Below are 19895 nucleotides of genomic sequence, written 5' to 3'. Positions count from 1 at the left end.
AATTTGACGGATGGGAGTTACTTAAGGCGAGACATTTCAGGCAAAACCTTTTTTTTTTTTTTTTTTTTTTATGTTTGGGCCATTTCTGATATTTGGGCTATTTTGGTTCTGTAACTTATAACATGTCTTCTTTTTTTATTACACGTTATTTTTAATTCTCTTTTTCATTTTCATATTCTCTGGTAGCCTATAGGCTTCCACAAACTGGTATTCCATATTCAGAAGGTATTTGTAAAGGAATATTTTTAATTTCTTAAAGTCCAGGTGAATTTGTTGTTGTCTGTTGTATATTTTCTGATTTATGCAGTGAGAAAGAGATATCCAAAACCCCCTGTGTAAAAAATAGCTATGTCAGAAAAATGAAAAAAAAAATTAAGTCTGGATTTATCCAATGTTCCCATGGCAAATTAAATTTTGTGCCTGCCAAATAAAAAATCTTGTTCATGTTAATTGCCTTGTCAAAAGTCAGAAATGTTACCTTTTAAAGGTATTAAAAAATAATTAAAAATATATAAAAAGTCAGTCATTTCTCCAATAAATAAGAATAAAAGAAAATATGCTTGTGGTCAAAGCAAAATGTGAACATTTATACGGATTTTAAGTTTAAAAATGTTTTATCAACCTGCCCATAGACTACAGATAAAAATTAGCCACCCTGGCTAAATCTGGCACATTTTACATCGATTATTATGTATTAATGTGTATAATCCCTGATTAAATGAACCGGTTCTTTGGAACGAATATTTCAAAAGAACCGACTCGCAGAATTGAGTCGGACCTCCCATCGCTAGAAGGTAATCCGTCGTGAGCGCGCAAGATGACGTCGCAATGCGCTCCCGTCGTGATGGTGGTGGATCGTGCACGCGCTAAATCGGTAATGGCTGCCTTAGATCGGCGGATTTCCATCGTTGACTTTGTAGAGCAAAGCTGGACCGCTTGGATCGACAGAGCGAACGTATCCACGCCGGAGGGTGAGTAAAATCACGTGGAGCTCTTGTTACTTTCGGCTGTAATCGCGTCGAGCAAGCACAGGAAATGGATTCATTTGAAGAGAGCAAACCCCGGCACCACGACCCAAACAAAGGCCCCTCCGGGTCCTAGCGCCGTATGTGTTGCACTCCCACATACTGTACTTTTGGAAAATCTCCCAGGTCCTAGAGCTCCGTTTAGCCGATGAATATTTGCTTTACTAACATATACAGTCGTGATAATTATCTTATAATGTGCCTGAACTCACTATGTACGTTGTCGTGTTGGTTAAAGTTTTTAAAGCCAAAAGATGCGGCTCAGTATGTAATCTTATGTGATCTGACAGCCAGCTCGACGGGAAGTGAAGGTGGAGACGAGTCTCTGGCCAGAGAACTATCAAGATAAATAAACCTCTGAACCCATTTACACACTCACAGGTTCATAATTACGCTGTTCGCCTCGAAAACATCTAATTATTATCAGATTATCATGTGGTGACAGCATTATGAAACGCTGGGCTGATATTTTCCAATGCAATAGCTAGCAATCAAGAGGCATCTTCACATCAAACTCCCCTTGCTTTGACTTTTTTTTTTAACATTACATCTGTATATACTATAGCACACAGTCTCCATCTATCTTATTTATCAACTGATTAATAATAATAATTGCTTTTCTCGTGTATGTGGTTGATGTAATGCAGGAAATAACCCATATTAATGAATGCAGTGAGCTGTGGTCATTAGAAATGAAAACATTAAGCACTGTTGCTTTGACATTTGATGGTGTGTCTAAAGCAGTTCTCAACTGGGGGACCAGGGCCAACTAGGGGGCCTCAACAAACTTTTAAGAGAACTGTCCTGAATTCAACCACCTTCACAATTGTACAGCCCACTCTGAAAGTCCAATAGCCCACCGTAAGATGTTAGAGCTGGACAAGACTTAAAACAAGTTACAAATAATATTTTATTAAAATAAACTTAATTAAATTGCTAAAAACTGCTAGAAAAGATGTAGGCGAACAACAAGTAAAGGGACATCAAATTTGTGGTTAAAATTCACCACTAAACTTTGTTTTTGGCAACCATTTTTGTCCATCCTACTCACAAACGCGGCTTTCATTTCACGCCTACTAACTCCTAATCTGACTCAGTCAACCTCTATGCACAGTAAAGGCACAGTAAATTGTTACTCTATGCACAGTAAATTGTTTACAATGCATTTGTTCTCGCCAGTGTTATTTTAGTATGATACACATAATAGTATTTATTTGAATGTTTAATTAGTTTTTATTTGTATTTTTTGCATTTTAATTTTAACTAAAGTTTGAATAATTATGTTATGTGGTTTTGTATTTTTTTTTTTTTTTTTTGCCAAGGCAACATTTCTTTTATAAGTACTATATATCTGTCTGTCTGTCTATCTATCATTTTCTCAACTTCAGAATACAAGCTAACCAAGCTAATTCACAGAACCTATGCAGCAAAAAAAAAAAAAGCTTTTTAATTTGCCTCCTGAACAGATTCTGATTCTATTAAAGAACATAGGGTTCTGAAAATGTCTGAAATTACAAAATTAATTGCAGTTAGCTTAATTTTTTATATATATAAAGGAGTGTCAGTGTGAACGGACTTTACTTAGTGCTTCATTTCCTGTTTTGAAGGGCTGTTTGTTTCACTGCCTCTTCTAGGGTCCTCTTTGGAAGAATGCAGCAAAAATGTGAAGAAGCGGATGGAAACCATGACTCTTAAGAAAGAGGGTTAGGCTTATGATTGACAGCTTGCAATGATTATGAATAAAACGATTTTACATTCAGAGTGAACCCTTGCCACACATAAAAGCATTTTTCTTGCCCTCACAGACATGTCGATATATGGCCACTGCCCAGCACATGATGACTTCTTCCTGGTGGTGTGCAGCCACTGTGGGCAGGTGGTGAAGCCACAGGCGTTTGAGAAGCATTGTGAGCATCGTCATGGCCTCTTCAGCGAGCTCTACGACATGTCATCCAACTGCTCTCCTGATCGACCCCAACAGGGGAGACCCCCTTCCCAACATGGAAGCCTTTGTGAGGTTCAAAACAGCAGGCACCAGGGGGCTGGTCCCCCACGAGTCCCACCACCTCATTCTCCCCACCAGGGACATTCCAAACCACAGTATGAAGGAACCAGGTGAGGAGAAGTGAGGTGCAGTTTAACTTGATCTTACACATCCACTGTTTATTCCAGTGTCATTTCATTCAAGTGTTATTTTCCAGTCTTCAGCAGGTGGATAAAATTTCCCAAGAAACCCCTCCATCACCTCTACATTTACCCACAACACCAAAAAAAGCAGCCCCATCAGTCGAGAAACCAATCCAGAAAAGTTTGGACTCACACACTCACCCGCATGGACCAAGAACATACAGCAGAACCTACAAGAATGTCCTTAGTAAGTCTATGATGCAACTCATTATGGGGAACAGAAAATCTTCATGTCTATGAGTTTGTTATTATTTCAGACATATTTTACATTAACATGGATGATATTCCAAATATTCATGATTTTGCTGGCAGTCTAAAATTAATCTTAAAATGAATTTTAAATCCACTTTTTATTTGATCATTGTGTTTTAAGAGTGTGTCATTAGTTTTAGTCTTGTGAATCTGTTCAAATGGTCCATTTAAATGAATCAATTTAAAGAACTCCATTAAAAATTAAGAAAATGTCATTTGTTCCTGTGATGCCAAAGCTGAATTTTCAGCAGCCATTACTCCAGTATTCTGTGTCACATGATTCTTCAGAAATCATTCTAATATGCTGTGTTGCTTCATATTTTTGTGGATACCATGAAACATTTTTTTTTAGGATTTTTTGATGAATAGAAAGATTAAAAAAGCGTTTATTTGAAATTTGAATCTTTTGTAACATTATAAATGTTTCTTAGAAATCCCTCAAATATTGTAACAAGAATTTTACTGTATTTTACTTTTCCATAAACATTTTGAATATACTTATCCACAGTGTTTTTTTTTGTTTTTTTTGTTTCAAATGTTTCCTCTTGTTAAAACCAATTTGTTTATTCCAGAAAAAGAATGTGACTTGGACAAGCACTGTGGGGTGATGGATCCTGAGAGAAAGAAACTGTGCACCAGACTGCTGACCTGTAATGTGAGTATATATTTAACATACAGAAACAAGTACACCAACATAAAAAAATTGAGCGATTTTGGACCAAAGCATTAATTTCTTGCTGGTGTTTTTGTTATCTCCTCTGCTGCAGATTCATTCCATCCATCAGCGCCGCCAAGTGGTTGGGAGGCAGAAACCTTTCGACCAGCTTGTAATGGAGCTGAAGATGAGCTCAAAGCCTCGAGAGCGCCCACCTTTGCCCAGAGAGGTTCCTGATGAAGGGTCTACCCACCATGAGACCTCTGTGTCTCAGATTGGGCCTCTGCACTACAAATGCCAAATAACTAACTCTTCTATTCTCAGGTCTATAGTTCTGCATTCTGTGATTTTAAAGGGATAGTTCACCCAAAAATGAAAATTCTGTCAATAATTACCCTCGTGTCGTTCCAAACTTAAGACCTTTGTTCATCTTCAGAACACAAATTAAGATATTTTTGATGAAATCTGAGAGCTTTCTGACCCTGCGTTGACAGGAACGGAACTACCACATTCAAGGCCCAGAAAGGTAGTCGGCAGGACCACACGCATGTGTTGTGGTACTCTCATGAACACGTGTCAAAGACAAACATGAAAGAGAAGAAGTTGTTGAATAAAGTCATTATTTTTGTTTTCTTTGCTTACAAATTTTTTCTCATAGCTTCATAAAATTAAGGTTGAACCATTGATGTGACATGAGCTATTTTTACAATGTCCTTCCTACCTTTCTGGGCCTTGAATGTTTCAGTTGCGTTGCTATCTATGCAGAGTCAGAAAGCTCTTGGATTTCCTCAAAAATATCTTAATTTGTGTTCTGAAGATGAACGATGGTCTTGTGGGTTTGGAACAACATGAGGGTGCGTAATTAATGACAGAATTTTCATTTTTGGGTGAACTTTCCCTTTAAATAATGGAGAGTGAAGCTTTCAAGCTTATGTGATACTTGGACAGGACATTTATCTGAATGTGTGTGTTTACAGGTCCATGAATTCATCACAGGGTGTTGTAGAGATCAAGCAGGAGTTGATGCGCTCTGAGGAGACGCAGGTGGAGTCTCTCTCAGGCGATCTCTCCAGTGAGGAGAGTGACGGGGAGAACCGTGAGGACTTTGCTCATTTACCAGCAAGCACCTTGCACCCTAAACCCCTGGGTGTAAGTATTTTTCTTCATATGAAAATTTAAGCACTTTTTAAACTAAGAAGTGCTAAAAATCACCACAAATCTTAATGTAAGGTTATGTTCATAATAAAAGTTACAAAAAAATGCAGATTCTTCTAATAATATCCTGTTTAGAGTAAAATGAACCCATGTTTGTCTACTCTCTCATGTTCTTCCCAGCTTTGCACATTCGGGGCACGTGTTCTTGGCCGTAGTGTGTTAGCGTTTGACCGAAGGTTGCTCCACCTGCGGTCAGCTTTCAGTGTTATGATGGAGCAGCATCTCAGCACTTATCTATGGAAGTAAGATGTTTTATTACATCAAGCTGATGATCTTGTGACATTCACAAGGCCGATTTAGCCGATTGCATGAAATGCAGTGAGGTCTAGAATCTGTGAGCACTATTAAAAACTATTAATCCTTTTACTTTCATATTTTCCTTATTCAATGCAATGTAATTTTTTATTATTATAAATATGATCATCATAACAAATGTATTGAAAAAAGTAAAGGAATACTTAATATTTTGAATTGGCTTTTGAATTAGATTTTTTTTATACATTGAGCATTTTTAGTTTCAGTTTTAGCAATGAGCTTATTATATTTAAAAAAAAAGTTTTATTTAATTTTAATCCTTCAACTTAGTTGCAAAGGCAACGTTTCTAATTTCTTATTATTTTTATCTAATGTTTGTGCTTTAATTCAGCTCTTTAAATTTGAGTTATTTTTCATTACTAATGTATTTGTCAGTAAAATAACTTGTTTACAAAATTAAATTAAATACATTTTTAATATTTAATTAATCTGTTATTATTAAATGCTAATAGTAATTACTATGTTTTTAAATTAGTTTATATTAATTTATTTGCTTTAATTTCTTTAATTACAAAATGGGTTGTTTTTAAATGTATTTATGCAAGAATGATTTTTTTTCTCTTTTGCCTGTGAATTTTGTTTGTTGGAAGTGTATCCTATGTCTGCAGGAAAATCCCTCAGGTGTCAGAACTATGCTCTCATCAACCCCTAAACACCACAAACACCTACAATTCCCATGATGCCACACGCAGCTCAGTACCCATCCGGAGCGCCTCTAATCTCAGGACAAGCACCTCAGGACAATCAGAGCCCACTAACCTAACAGCCGCCTCCAAACTACCACCGAAAACCCAGAAGACCTCAGGCCCCACTCGGCACCGTAACCCTGCGGGTCGAACCAGCAAACAGGCTTTGCAAGCGGGTTTCAGGGAGCTTCAGGAGAGTCCCACAGTCAGCAAGCGCCGGAAATCACCCAAAGAGGACAAGGACTCGCCTGGACAGTCAAAAATCCTATTTCTCCCCCACCACAAAGACTGCCAGTCCTCCTTGAACAGAACTGCGATTTCTTCACCGCATGGACCATTTAATGGTGCACACTCACTTGGCAGCAGAACACACCCACCTGAAATGATGGAGCTGATTAAGCAAAGCCCCGCCCACATCCTCCCCTCTCCCTCCCCAGAGTCTGATAAGGGAGGGGCCTTAGGGCTCAATCAGAGGGCTGTTGGGTATGAGCATAAAGGGCCTGGCAGGAAACGGAAGACCTGCGATGCCTCTCCCCCCAAAAACAATTCATGTGCCCCTAAACCCAATATCCTCTCCTCTTTCTCCCAAACTCACTCCAGCCTGGTGTCCTGGGGTGGTGATGGCACACCAGCATCAACCTCCCACAATCTGCAAAAGAAACTAGGTGCACAGAAGGTATGTTTAACACATTTATCAGTAGTTTAACTAAAGGTGCATTCAGTATTTTTTTTTTTTTTCATTCTCATTCATTTAAATTTTTTCTTCAGTGTTTAATAGCTCATAAGAATCTCATTTAATGAATCATTTAAATGAAATCTAATATTTAAAAAAGCATCTCTCATTATACCATTGGGTTCCTTTGTCTTAAAAGTTGCCGCTAAATATTATTCATAGAAAAATATGGTAGTTCATTTGAAATTGTAAATTAAATTTAAATTAGGTTTTATTTTTAAATTTTCATTTTAAATTTAGCTTAAGCTTTAGTAATTTTTGTTATGTGCTTATTAAAGTTTATTGAATATTTTATTTTATTTATATATTATTATTATTATTATTATTTTAAGGTCTAGTAATTTTAGTACTTAAACATTTATTTCAGTCAGTTGCCAAGGCAAGTTTTTTTTATATTGAAATTTTTTATATAATATCTTCTTATTTCAATTTCCAAAAACCGTTTTAAAGGGATAGTTCACCCATAAATCAAAACATTTACTAACTCTCCTGTCGTTCCAAACCTGTATGAGTTTTTTTTTTATATTTTGAGGAATGCTGGTAATAAGTCAGTTGATGGTCCCCATTGGCTTCCATAGTATTTCTGTTTGGTACAACTGTTTGTTTTTTCAAAATACCTTTTGTATTCACTGTAAGAAAGAAACTTATACAGGTTTGGACGACATAAGGGTAATGACATAATGGTTTATTTGTAATAAATAAATAATGACAATATTTTCGGGTGAACTATTCCTATTTTGTTGATTCTAAATGTATTGAAAACACTTAAATCATACGTTAAAAAGCATTTTATAATCTTTTATGTACAATATTTGTTAAATTTCTATATTGTCATCATTTTTGTGCATGCAGTGAAAAACTGAAGACATAATAGACAGTTACACTATGTAAAACTATACATTTTCCTTTACAAAATCCAGTTTTTTTTTCTTTTAGTGTATAATAATAATAATAATATATATATATATATTATTATTATTATTTTATTTATTTTTCCAACTACCCAAATTAAAAAGCTTTTATAGGCTATTAGGCTAATGATATGATTCATCTAATGTGAGTGCACATCGTTTAAAAGTACTATTGATCTCTTTAGGCATAAAACACTTCAATACCGAAAATAGTTAGTGCACATTTAAGTGCTTGTTTGATGTGATGTGTTAAATAATAACCTAATACGACCAATGTGTAAGGTTCTGGAAACTCAAGCAGCTCTTGGTAGACATATAATCCTCTTGTTAGGGAAAGGAAATACATTAAAGTTATTGAAGAAAACTGGCAAAGCTTCATTTTTAAACACTTCAAAGATAAAAATATACAGTGTTAGATAAAACAACAAGTATAGGAAGTCACAGATTGATAGTCTGTTAAGATGAATCATCAAGGTTTAATTCAGCACAGTGGTTGAGTCTCAGCTCTGAATTTAGATCCTTTTCCTGACCATCTGCTCTTCTTTTCTCCCAACAGCCAAAGCTTCTTCACTGAGGGAGTCTGCCTTAAACTCCTCCAGAAGCACGGGCTTACTGCCATGTATTTGCCACAGACTTTATGCACAGGATCGTTGAAGTTCACTGTAAGAGGATGTATCTATGTGTTTGTGTTTTGTATACTGTATTTCTATGTGAATGAATGTGTTTTTGAATGACCTGCAAATGAATATAGAAATACCTCAAGACCTTCCTTATGCTGCTAAACGGACTGTCAGATAATGGACTCTGAAATAAATATGCCAACACGTTTCTGTTGTCTTGCTCTTTATGAATTGAGCTGCATCATCTTACCACTAGATGACACTAAACGGCTAGATACCTCCATTGTACACAGACAGGCCAAAGTCATTTTTTTGTTTGTTGTGCTGGATGAATAGTGGCCGTGCACTTCAGTGTAGATGCTGCATAGCTTAGTTTACAGACGTCATTGTAGAAATGACCTAGTGAGTGCAGCTTTATAAGACTCTTCTGGGATAAATAAAAATCAGTATTTGTGGTACGCTGTCAATTTAACACAGAAAATAATTTCATCTCATGCCTTGGGGCAAGTATGCAATTCAAGCATGTAATAAGTGCTCATTTCAAAGATTCTGCATATAATAATGTGGGTTTTGTGGAAACGAATGGTTCCTAATAGAGGTTGCTTTAGATAATGTCGGCTAAATGTAAACTAACATGTCAGTTTGATTAGACAGGAAGCATAAGAACAGGAAAAAGTGTTTCATTTTTTTATTTGCTTTTATATTATTGATAATACTTCTCATAGGCAGTTTCTCTCAAGCAGTCCGTTTCGCTCTAGGATAGGGAACTACGCCACCCGGCACTCATCAGTCTCATTTTTGACATTCAGACTAAATAAGCTTTTACAGTAAGGCCTCTAGCTCTAATACTGGACCTGACAAGATTTCTATTCTCGCTTTCAGAGGCTAGTAATTGTGGCTGAGATTTAGATGTCAAACCAATTAGGGTTCACAAGTTTTTAGCAGTATGTATGTATATCAGGATGCTTGCTTACTAAGAATTGGTACAGATATGTCTACATTTCTGAGATTCTGGTAGATTTGTATTAGTCTACTTTTATGTATTTATGTACTCAAATCTGGACTTAATAGACTAGACTATCAAATTCTGTTGAAATTGTTACTTGTTTTGAATTCTGTTAATCTAGAGTTTTAAGAGATGTTAGTAAAGAACAGAAGGGACTTGGTCTAGTCTCTAGTACCATGTATCTCCGTTCCGTAAGGCCGTTCATATCGAAAAGGATAACTGTAACAAATTTATTCCATGTCCAACAAAACATTACATTTATTGTACTGTAGGTACGCTCTGCAGTTATGTCATTTGCCACTTTAAATGCTCAAGTTGTGTGGATTCTGATTTTTTATATATATTTTTTTTTATTATTATTGTCCGTCAGCTGAAAAATAAAAATAACTGTGAAAGTGATTCCAACCATATAGTTGCCCTTATAGTTAAAGTTGTGGTTTGGACTCCACTATTCGTAAAGAAATAGAATGATTATTACGGCTTTGTAGTTACTATTGTAGTTATCGTCCTTGGTGTGAACAGGCCTGTAAACTGATACTAACAGCTACTATAGGACAGTTTTGAGAGTTAACATTTGCACAAGTGCTTAAAATGAACTATTTTGACATTCTGAGAGGCTGCAAGTCAACATGTAATCAAAATTCACCCTATTTACTTATTTACTAGATTTATTATGAACAATTCTTCAGTTATTTCAAGGAAAAAAACAGTTTGTCTTTAGAATATTAATCAGAATGACTTGCATTTTTCCTGAAATAACTTTTTTTGTTGTTTTTGGATGTTAACCAATAGCCAGAGCTAATCAGGCATTTTATTCATCAAACCTGCATTTGGTCTGGCTCCATTCTGGTTTATAACGCCACTTTTCACATTTCAATCCATTTTCTGCCCAACTTTTCTTTTTTCTTTTTTTTTTTTTTTTGAGTATAACGTTTCATTTAGAAATACATCTGATTACAAAAGTAAAGCGGGCTGCGAACAGCAATTCACGTTGAAATTTCTAATTAATGCAACAGAGTTTTGGTACTTTGATGCAGTCTGTGATGCTTCTTGAGATTTAATTTACTGACATTAAAAAAATCTCAATTTCTGTGCCTAAATAACAACATATAATAGACAAATAGATGATCAAATTTCAAAATACATGACAGAGAAAGACCTTTACAGTCAGTGTCATTAAAATAGGTTTACCAATATCCTACAGTCACAAGTGGAATCTAGACAACTGTATAGGAACAACAATACACAGAAGAACAAGGAATTAATTGAGTCTCTTTGGAACCTCAAGGGGGAAAAAAGCTACCTAAAATGACACGATCTCATAAACACTGTAAAAACAAACACTGTTTGCACATACAAAAGCACAGATGTACTGTCAAATGCTGAGTAATGAACAGTGGAACTCTGCTCATAGCGAAATAGCCAAGGACACACAGTTCAGAAGAACACACAAGACAGGTGCGAAAAGCTGCTGGATGTGGTTTAAGGGGGAGCACTTGGCTTTTCTGTCTCTTTGCGAACAGACCGCAGAGATCTCAGGCCTCCTCCCACAGCGCTCGTGATGGTAAGGCCTTTCCCTCCCCTCCACACTAATTTTGGATTGCAGCTGGAGAGACGTGTAAGAGACCGTAAGTGCTCATGACTGCAGTCTGCCATAGCTGCTATTATCTGTCATTCCCTCTCCCTGAGATAATACTGTTTGTGAGTTCATCCACCTATCAAACATTTAATAGCTTCACCCACTCCCTCGCTCGCAAAACAGGATGTAATTACGATGTTACTAAGGAAAGAGGTCGGAGAAAACTAAGATTGCTCCCGCTGATCCCAACCAGACCCTGTTATAAATATGTGTTTATGGTTAACACGTGAGATGTGTCCGATTTCTTTCCAGGAAGAATGGAAGTGGCATTCCCAGAATGAAGGGTTCTAGAGACTGCGTGTGCTGTGCTGGAGGTTGTAAATCCACGTCTGGTTCTCTAACATCATTGACCGGCATTCTAGAACAGTCCTATCATGCCTTTCGAGTCCACCGGGACAATCAAAATGCGTAATGTTGATATCTGGTTGGACTGCATCTAGTCATCTACCTTGAGCACAGCCAACAAGCTTTATGCATTACATTATGATTCATAGCAGTCTCTTTAGATTCCTATGGCATTGTATATGCAAATATAATGTTGGTCTTTGAAAGATCACTGCTATATGCCTGTAGTAATAATTTAGAATCTCAGAACATGAGGGGGATTCGGCTAATCACTGCGTTTTGACCCGAGTCCAAACTTCAGACTTTTAATTAATTCAGAAAATGATAACGGTTTGAGCTAAAAAATAATCATTAAAAATTCCCTCAGCCTTTGGCTTTTTATTACATCGGCGCCTTCAAGGGCTTAAAAAAAATGACATCCATTCTGACAATGGATGAGTCAGCACTGACTCCAACCACCACAAGTGCAAATGAACGCAGAGTGAGAAGAGGTCTGAGTGTCCGAAACTGTTTTGGCTGTTGAATCCAGGCTCAAATCATCATAGCTTTAGAGATGAGAATGCAAGCAGATGGGACACGTCATTCTATTAAAAGATTGCATTAGCATTTCGGTTATATGTCACTCCCTGGTTGTCATGACAGATGAGCTCAAGCGGCTGAAAATGCACACGTTCTGCATTTTTTATGTGAGGGGTAATGCGTTTAAAAAAATGGCTGTATTTAAATATAGTTTCATATAGATGGAAGTTTTATATTGGTATCCAACATTTAAACTTCTAAAATTGCTAATGAAATTGGACTAAAAGAGTCTAGATTCAAACAGCCAATCGAGTTTAACCAGGATAAGTTTTTTTTTCCCATTGCCATATATAGGTGGAGGATGTTTCATATACAGTAAATGTTTCAAAACAACTTCTAATTTTCCACAGAAATGAATGCTTTTCCATCATTTTCTTGTGACTGTACTCTTAAATGCTATAGTGCATTGCTTCCCCTGCAATGACCAACTACATATGGCTTTACATAAAGTGGTAAGGTTGGTCAGTTAGCATAAATTGTGGTAAATATGATTAGCTACAAGGGCTTCATTCTATGCTATATTCTTCTTAACATTAGCAGTTTGCAAAGCTCATGTTTATGATGTGATTATATAGAGGATGTATTAATGTTCTAACGTCTCTCAACCTATAGCTTTCTAGCTTGATCATTGAGAAATCGCAAATTGCATTTTTTGTTTACCCAGACTACCTCTAGTCACACTTAGTGGGCTTAAACTCACAGGAACATCTAAACACTCCAAGTTTAGATTCCACTAATATGGCAAGACCTTTTCACAGTATATACTTAAGTGCTACAGATTAAAATGCTGGAAAGGTTTTGCAGAAACAGCCAAACACTGAGGATGGCAAACTGTGTACTTTAGTCTCTTAGTCCGGAAAGCCACAACAAAGAACTGTCTCTAGCCAAAAAGACACATCCTCCCTCAGACTACCATGGGAGTATCAGAAAAGACCGAACTAATCGAGTCTGCCACCGATTTCTTCCGTCTTCCTTTTCCCTGCATGGCCTCCTCATCCACTTCTTCATCTCCGTTAGGATTCACCTTTCCATTCTGTCCCTGCAGGTCCTTGGGGTCTATGAATGCCACGTGCCTGTTGAGCTCTGCTTTGGTTGCCATATCCTCGTGCGTCGGGGTGGCGCTGAGCATGGAGGAGTGGATGCTGTCTTCATGCTGGTTCTTTTTGCCCTGGTCTGGACAGCAGAAGCAGCGACAGGGTGTCAGGTACAGATAGATAAGTACCATGACCACGCTAGCCAAGCAGCCCACCAGAGTGGTGTACGCGGTGTTGAGGGTCTCGCCATTGCCGTCGAGGGTGAAGTTGTGGACTTTGACCACCACATAGAGCGTTTCGTTGAGGTATTCACTCACGGCGAAGCAAGTGTACACACCTGAGTCCTCAGGTCGTATCGATTTTATCTCAAGGTTGCCGTTATTGACAAACTTGTTATCGCTCTGGTTACTGTCAGGAGGCACCAATATGTTTCCAGGTAGCATCCAGGTCTTGGACATTTTCCGCTGTTTGGTATCACAGCTGAGGGTGAGCGTCTGCTCCAAATAAGCTTCTTGGTCGGTTTCTTTAAACGTGCTGCAGTTCATATGAGTGTTGAGATCGTACAAACGCAGCACCCGTTTATCTGGGCTGGCATGCACGCAGGTGTGTTCGTCCTTGAAGTCCACCGCTGAATTGAGCCGTCGGATATACCAATGAGCCATCAAATTATACAGCTCGCAGTCGCAGATGAGGGTGTTGTTATGGAAGTACAGCCCGTTCTTGATCCAGGCCGGCAGCGCCTGGAGGTCTTGAATGGGGAGAACTTTGATCCGATTGGAAGACAAGTCCAACAGGCTCAGCTTGTCCAGTCGGCTCTTGTCCTTGACGAGCTCCAGAGGGAAGCGGGACACCTGGTTCTGGCTCAGGTAGAGCTTTTGCAGGCCACTGAGGCCCGAGAAGGCTGTACGGTCCATCTGCGAGATCTGGTTGTTGTAGAGCAGCAGAACCTCCAGATGTATCAGGGGCTCGAAAATGAACTCGTCCAGCTGTCGCAGTTTATTCGATGAGAGATCTAAGTAACGCAATTGCTTTACGAAAATGAATGCCTCAGAAGAGATGAACGACAAACCGTTGTGGCTGAGCAAGAGGTTGTGGAGGTTGGGAAGTTTGTGCTTGGTCCATTGTGCGCGTAGTCCGGTTATCTTGTTAAAACTAACGTCAAGCACAGCTGTGTAGTTGGGCAGCTCAGACGGAACCATCGTCAAGTTCATCTTGGAGCAGCTGACGATGTTGCTGGCGCATATGCACATTTTGTGACAATTCAGCATCGATCCTCTGGACCTGGGGATCAGTGCGAGAATAAAGGACAAGCAGACGGCCCACCTAATGCACCACTTTTTGGAAGGGGGCATCTCTGACATGCAGTTAAAATGTGGATGTAGCATAAGTCATAGAATCCTCTTCAGTAATGTGGCTGTGTAAATCCTTTCCACACTGTTTGGAGGAACAGCTTGTGGTACTGATTCTGCAAATTTAGAGCTACAAGACAAAAAGAAACAAAAGTGATTTATGTTTTATGTACTGTTTCAAAAAAACTAATTGTCACAAATTGTTAACCTGTTTAGACCCACTGTCCATTTCTTTCTTTTTCTGTCATTTAGTAATCAATTCATAGAATTTTTAGTTGGCTACAAAGCAAATGCTTAATTCATTGCTGCTTTTTGACAAAATATTTTGGTTTTGAAACTGTGGCCTGTGACAGGGCAGAAAATAATAACATAATTCTATTATATTTATAATTTAGTTATATTTCAATTGAGTCCGATTATCTGTCTGTCTGAAAACATGCCAAAGTTGTAGGTGGTGTGGCACTGTGAAGAAAAAACCCCTGAGCTGGTCACTGAAAAAGTGCAGGTTTGAGAGGACGATTCAAATAAGTGTACGTACTTAGCTATATAAATTATATTTATTAGTTCATCTTACACTGGCAAAATATAATAGAACTTGAACACTTCAATACTATGTAGGCTACAATGTTCTTAAAAACATCACTCTTTTTTGACTCTATATATGGCCAAGTTTATGGTTTGTAAAAACTGTTTTAGAATATGTACACTGGTAAAAGCTGGCAAAACGTTTTGGACCAGAAAACAAACCAGCTACCATCTAGCCATAAGGTGGTCATCAAACTAGTCTGTTACATGGTAGCTGGTCAACGAGCTATAGCTTGCGCCAACTAATGACCATCAACTATACTGGATTTTCCAACAAGGGTTTTTAAGTAGAAATAAAACATGGTCACCTTTTGTGTCCTTTGGAACATAATTTGGGTCGGAACGGGTTAAGGTAACATGAATGAATGTGAAAACAGTATTATCAGGACAAGCGCGCGCTCAACGCGCACAACCTAATGCATGCGTATAGGTTTACAAACAAGCTCTGACTGACCTATTCATTCAGAGAAGACTACGTGGCCCACATGGCGGTATCTAAATGTGCAACAACAATATGTGTTTTATTTATTATTTCATTTATGTATTTTTATGTGTTTGCATGTCAAAGGGGGGTTAAGCTAATTTGATCAACGCTCCGGGCAAAACTCTTTGTAAGTGTTAAGATCTCTGTGTTATGGCCTCTACGGACTCAACATGGTGTAGCATTGCACCATTTACCGTTTGCATGCAGTAACCTGTGATTTTAATGGGATAAAAATAACACAGTCCTAAAAAACGCATAAATATATTACCTGCATACTGTTGTGCCTAAAATGCAATTATAAAGTAAAACATTGTCTCTTTTTGTCAATTTTACATCACAGCAGTGTGACACGTCTTTCTCATTTAAAGAAAGGCAAAACGGAAACGACGAGGAAGAGGTGTAGAGGTGTAGACGTGTAGTCTTCAGAGAGACCGAAAATAAAATGTTTCCAGCACGAGCGCAGAGCGACAAATGATGGCAGACACACCGATAGAGCTTAATAAGCAAGCAATAATTTAACATTACGCAAAGAAATAGATTCAACGACATATCTCAGTACTAACCTTGGGATGTATCACCGCAGAGACACATTAATCCCTTTAGAAAGTCCATTTCCTAAGGAGCGCCAGAGCTTTTCTATGATGCAGTGTGACTGAACGGGAGTAAATAAGCCCGCCGCAGCGCACACACACCTCTGATCAGCAGCAGCAGCATCTCTTCATGGGCGCATGAGCAGATCTGCACACACACACACACACACACACACACACAATCAACGGCTCCTACTGGAGCACTTGAGTCTGTGTCCGCATAGGCGAAGCATCCGTGCTTTACTTTTCTTTTCTATCTATCTATCTATCTATCTATCTATCTATCTATCTATCTATCTATCTATCTATCTATCTATCTATCTATCTATCTATCTATCTATCTATCTATCTATCTATCTATCTATCTATCTATCTATGCAATACTTTGAAATATACAATTGTATAATTTGAATCCATTGTGGTTACTCTTTAAAACCAGGTATCATTACCATTAGTGTATTGACTTAACCAACAATGAGCAATACATTTTATTACTAATTATTGTTAACATTAAATACAACTGTTCATTGTTAGCTCAGGTCCATTACATAATATTAACAAATACAACTTTTGATTTTAATAATGTATTAGTAGCCTAACTGTTTAAATTACCATAAGATTAATAAATGGTTCACGTAATTTTCAGCGTTAGTTTATAATGTAGTTAATTAATGTTAACAAATGAAACCTTATTATTGTAAAATTATTTATGAAAAATCACACAGAGCAATATACAATATTAGAGCCTTTAAATATTACATAAATAGTAAATATAGAAATCTGACACTTGTAACAAACAAAGTAATAATCTCTTATGCAAGAGAGTAAGCGTAATTCTCTTCCATGAAAACCCAGGAGAGCAGGCGACAGGCTGACACTGATGCTCCTGCAGGTTTGTAATTGCACTCTTGCATACATAATTGCATTAGTCCGGTCTTTAGTTAATTGCCTTTCTCCTTTTGTCTCATAAAAATGTCCCTTAAAACAACTTCAGATGAATAAAAGTCTCTGAATGCATCAACATGCTACCTAAAAATGGCAGTAAATAAATAATTCTGCAGCTTCCCAGAATAGAGTAACAGTGACTAATTTGCTAGACACATTTTTAGCTCTTACTGATATCTGATACTGATATTTTAGCTTTACTGATACTGAGCTTGTCTTCTCTGCTGACATGTTCTGCATTAGTTTATGGCTATATTAATAACATGACTCGGGTTGATTTGGAAGGTTACAGTGTCCATTTGGATGAGAGTGTGTTGGCTAAATTCTTGTTCTTGCAATAACCACTGATATTGAAGACCTGCAAAATGGCATCAGGCTCTGTCATTCTTTTTTCTCTCAGATTCTCTCTCCAGCCGGAGCTTTTGAACTGTTCCATAAATCTCAGAGCCAGAGAATAAAGGTGATCACAGTAGGTGGGCTGGAGATGTTGCAGACCTAAAGGATAAATCCATATAATCCTCAATAAATCATTCTCCCATTATCTAAACCATTCCAAATGCACAAAGGTTTATTAATACCTAGATTATGCTTCTCATTAAAGGATTTTACAGTCTTAAAAGTAATCCTATAGATTTTTTATGGTTCCTTATATAACAGAAAAAAAAGATTCTTTAGATTATTAAAATGAACCAAAACGTTGTTTTTTTTGAAGAACTGTTCACTGAATGTTTCTTTAAGGAACCAAAAATGGTTCTTGTATTGCATTATGCATTACCCTCCCTTTTTTAAGAGTTTAGGCCAAATTATGCATGCATCAGGTATACAGCTATCAGAATAAAACACAAAATGATTATTATTATTATTTGTTTTTGGAAGACAGTGAAAGTCAGTGGGGTCCAGTCGTGTTGTTTTGGACCCCACTGACTTTCATTATATGGAGATCATATATATATATACATTTTTTTTTCTTTTCTTTTGTGGTTTGGGATGACATGAGATCGCATAAACAATGACAGGATTTTTAATTTTAGTAAAAAGTTAAATAAAATGAAGAAATACTGAAAAATATGATGTTTCTTGTAATCAAGACCACAACAGATCAAAATACATACAATCATTGGATCTGTTAGCTGGGACCTAAATCCCAGGGTTGAGTGCAGGGGAAAACTGCCTGCAGAATACATCATAAATTATTATCACTGTTGAAGTGTGAACAATCAACAAGGTAAATTAGGATGTCAAACACAAACCATACATGGACAGATAGGAGCCATTCATGTAATTAAACTTGCTGGAAATTTAAAGATGACACAGTACAGATCCACAAGGATCCAATCACAGTCATCCACATGCAGGCTCCAGATTGGGCCTAAGGTTGAGCCTCCATTAGCCTCTTCATTAGCCCAGATGAACTGCAAAATTCTGTGTGTTTTTGCAGTCGCTTTCTTGCATAATTAACCATAGTAAAATATCTGGCAGACACCAGCAGTCCAGTGTGTTTGTGCTCAGAATCATTAATGTTCTACTGGACTCCTGCTCCTGCTGTGGAGGGAACAGTGTTGCCTGGCAACTGTTGTGTTTTTACATGAGCCGTGGCGGTTGGGTTGCCCACCCTCTGATTGTTGTTGGGATGTCTGCTTAGCCGGGGTTTACCAGAGAGGAAGACAACAGATATAGTGAGAAAGAAGCAGAAAAAGTATGAAAAAAAAACATGGCAGTTGACATGGCAAAAAACATGCTGTTGACATGGCAAGTCACAATATAGGATGCTCACCACTTGATTATAATTTAGCATTTAAATGTATTGAACTGAGAGAGATTGTCTTTCCTTTTCTGTTCTCGCTCTCCAACAATTACTCATCCCTCTAACAATAGCTTACAATACTAAACAGACAAATGGATCCCTGTGTTGTCTCCACAATGGTAAACAGAGCTGCAGTCAATGTCTATGCTCCACCTAGCTGACAAATGCAGATGGTAAACACATTCTTTGGTCTCCGGCAGGTGCATTTGATATCACTTGTGGTATAAACACAGTTTAAACGGGGCAATAAAAGAGATAAATTATGATAAATGATAATAAAATTGGAAGACAGTGAAAGTCAATGGGGTCCAGTCCTGTGGCCTAATGGACAGAGAGTTGGACTTGTAACCTGAAGGTCGCGGGTTCGAGTCTCAGGTCCGGCAGGGATTGTAGGTGGGGGAGTGAATACCCAACACTCTCTCAACCCTCAATAACACGACCGAATCCCCAACTGCTCCCTGGGCGCTGCAGCATTGGCTGCCCACTCAGTTCAAGTTGAGCTTTATTGTCATTCCGCTACATTTGGGGACATACAGTGGAACGAAATGTCGTGTCTCGCAGGACCACGGTGCTACATAAATACAGACATACAACAATGAAGTAAAAAAACACTATAAACCTATACACAACTTACCTACTGACAGATTTAACTATACGTATACTATATATAAGTATTTACCCTATACAAACTAAAAGAATAAAGGATAAAAAAATACAACTATACGAATGCTTCACATAAATATTACCCTATACAAACTAAAAAATAGAAGATAAAAAATACAAACTATACGAATGCTTCACAAATACTGTACATGTGCAAAGAGAGACATTTGAGTCAGCAGCTGGTTGGGGAACAGTGCAGGATGATTTGTAGTGCATGAGCATGTAAACATACATATATTGCTGAGTCTTTTGTGAGATTGTGCACACGCAGCA

At 37.7% G+C, this 19895-nt stretch overlaps 2 protein-coding genes across 3 annotated transcripts; one reads left to right on the top strand and one right to left on the bottom strand.

Annotated features, from left to right (window-relative positions):
• Window positions 1-82: 82 nt before the first annotated feature.
• On the top strand, window positions 83-9973 carry LOC306848321 (ataxin-7-like protein 2). 2 transcript variants are annotated; one of them, XM_079382793.1, is made up of 10 exons: window positions 83-971; window positions 2660-2728; window positions 2831-3140; window positions 3227-3399; window positions 4037-4119; window positions 4232-4443; window positions 5097-5268; window positions 5455-5576; window positions 6258-7011; window positions 8536-9973. In XM_079382793.1, exons 1-10 carry the CDS (start codon window positions 818-820, stop codon window positions 8551-8553), a joined length of 2067 nt encoding a protein of 688 aa, XP_079238919.1. In that variant the 5' UTR covers window positions 83-817; the 3' UTR covers window positions 8554-9973. The 2 variants fall into 2 exon arrangements, with proteins under 2 accessions (XP_079238919.1, XP_079238918.1); XM_079382792.1 differs by having other exon boundaries at window positions 6240-7011.
• Window positions 9967-16346, bottom strand: LOC306848322 (amphoterin-induced protein 1-like). The gene is made up of 2 exons (XM_079382794.1): window positions 16184-16346; window positions 9967-14681 (listed from the first exon to the last, which is right to left on the bottom strand). The coding sequence occupies exon 2, from the start codon at window positions 14585-14587 to the stop codon at window positions 13073-13075; it is 1515 nt and encodes a 504-aa protein (XP_079238920.1). The 5' UTR covers window positions 14588-14681; window positions 16184-16346; the 3' UTR covers window positions 9967-13072.
• Between the last annotated feature and the right edge of the window lie 3549 nt (window positions 16347-19895).

The sequence above is a fragment of the Barbus barbus genome, assembly GCF_936440315.1.
Source record: "Barbus barbus genome assembly, chromosome: 28".
Classification (NCBI taxonomy): domain Eukaryota; kingdom Metazoa; phylum Chordata; class Actinopteri; order Cypriniformes; family Cyprinidae; genus Barbus; species Barbus barbus.
The sequence above is the reverse complement of the archived record's forward strand: the minus strand, read 5'-3'. Positions and strand labels throughout refer to the sequence as shown.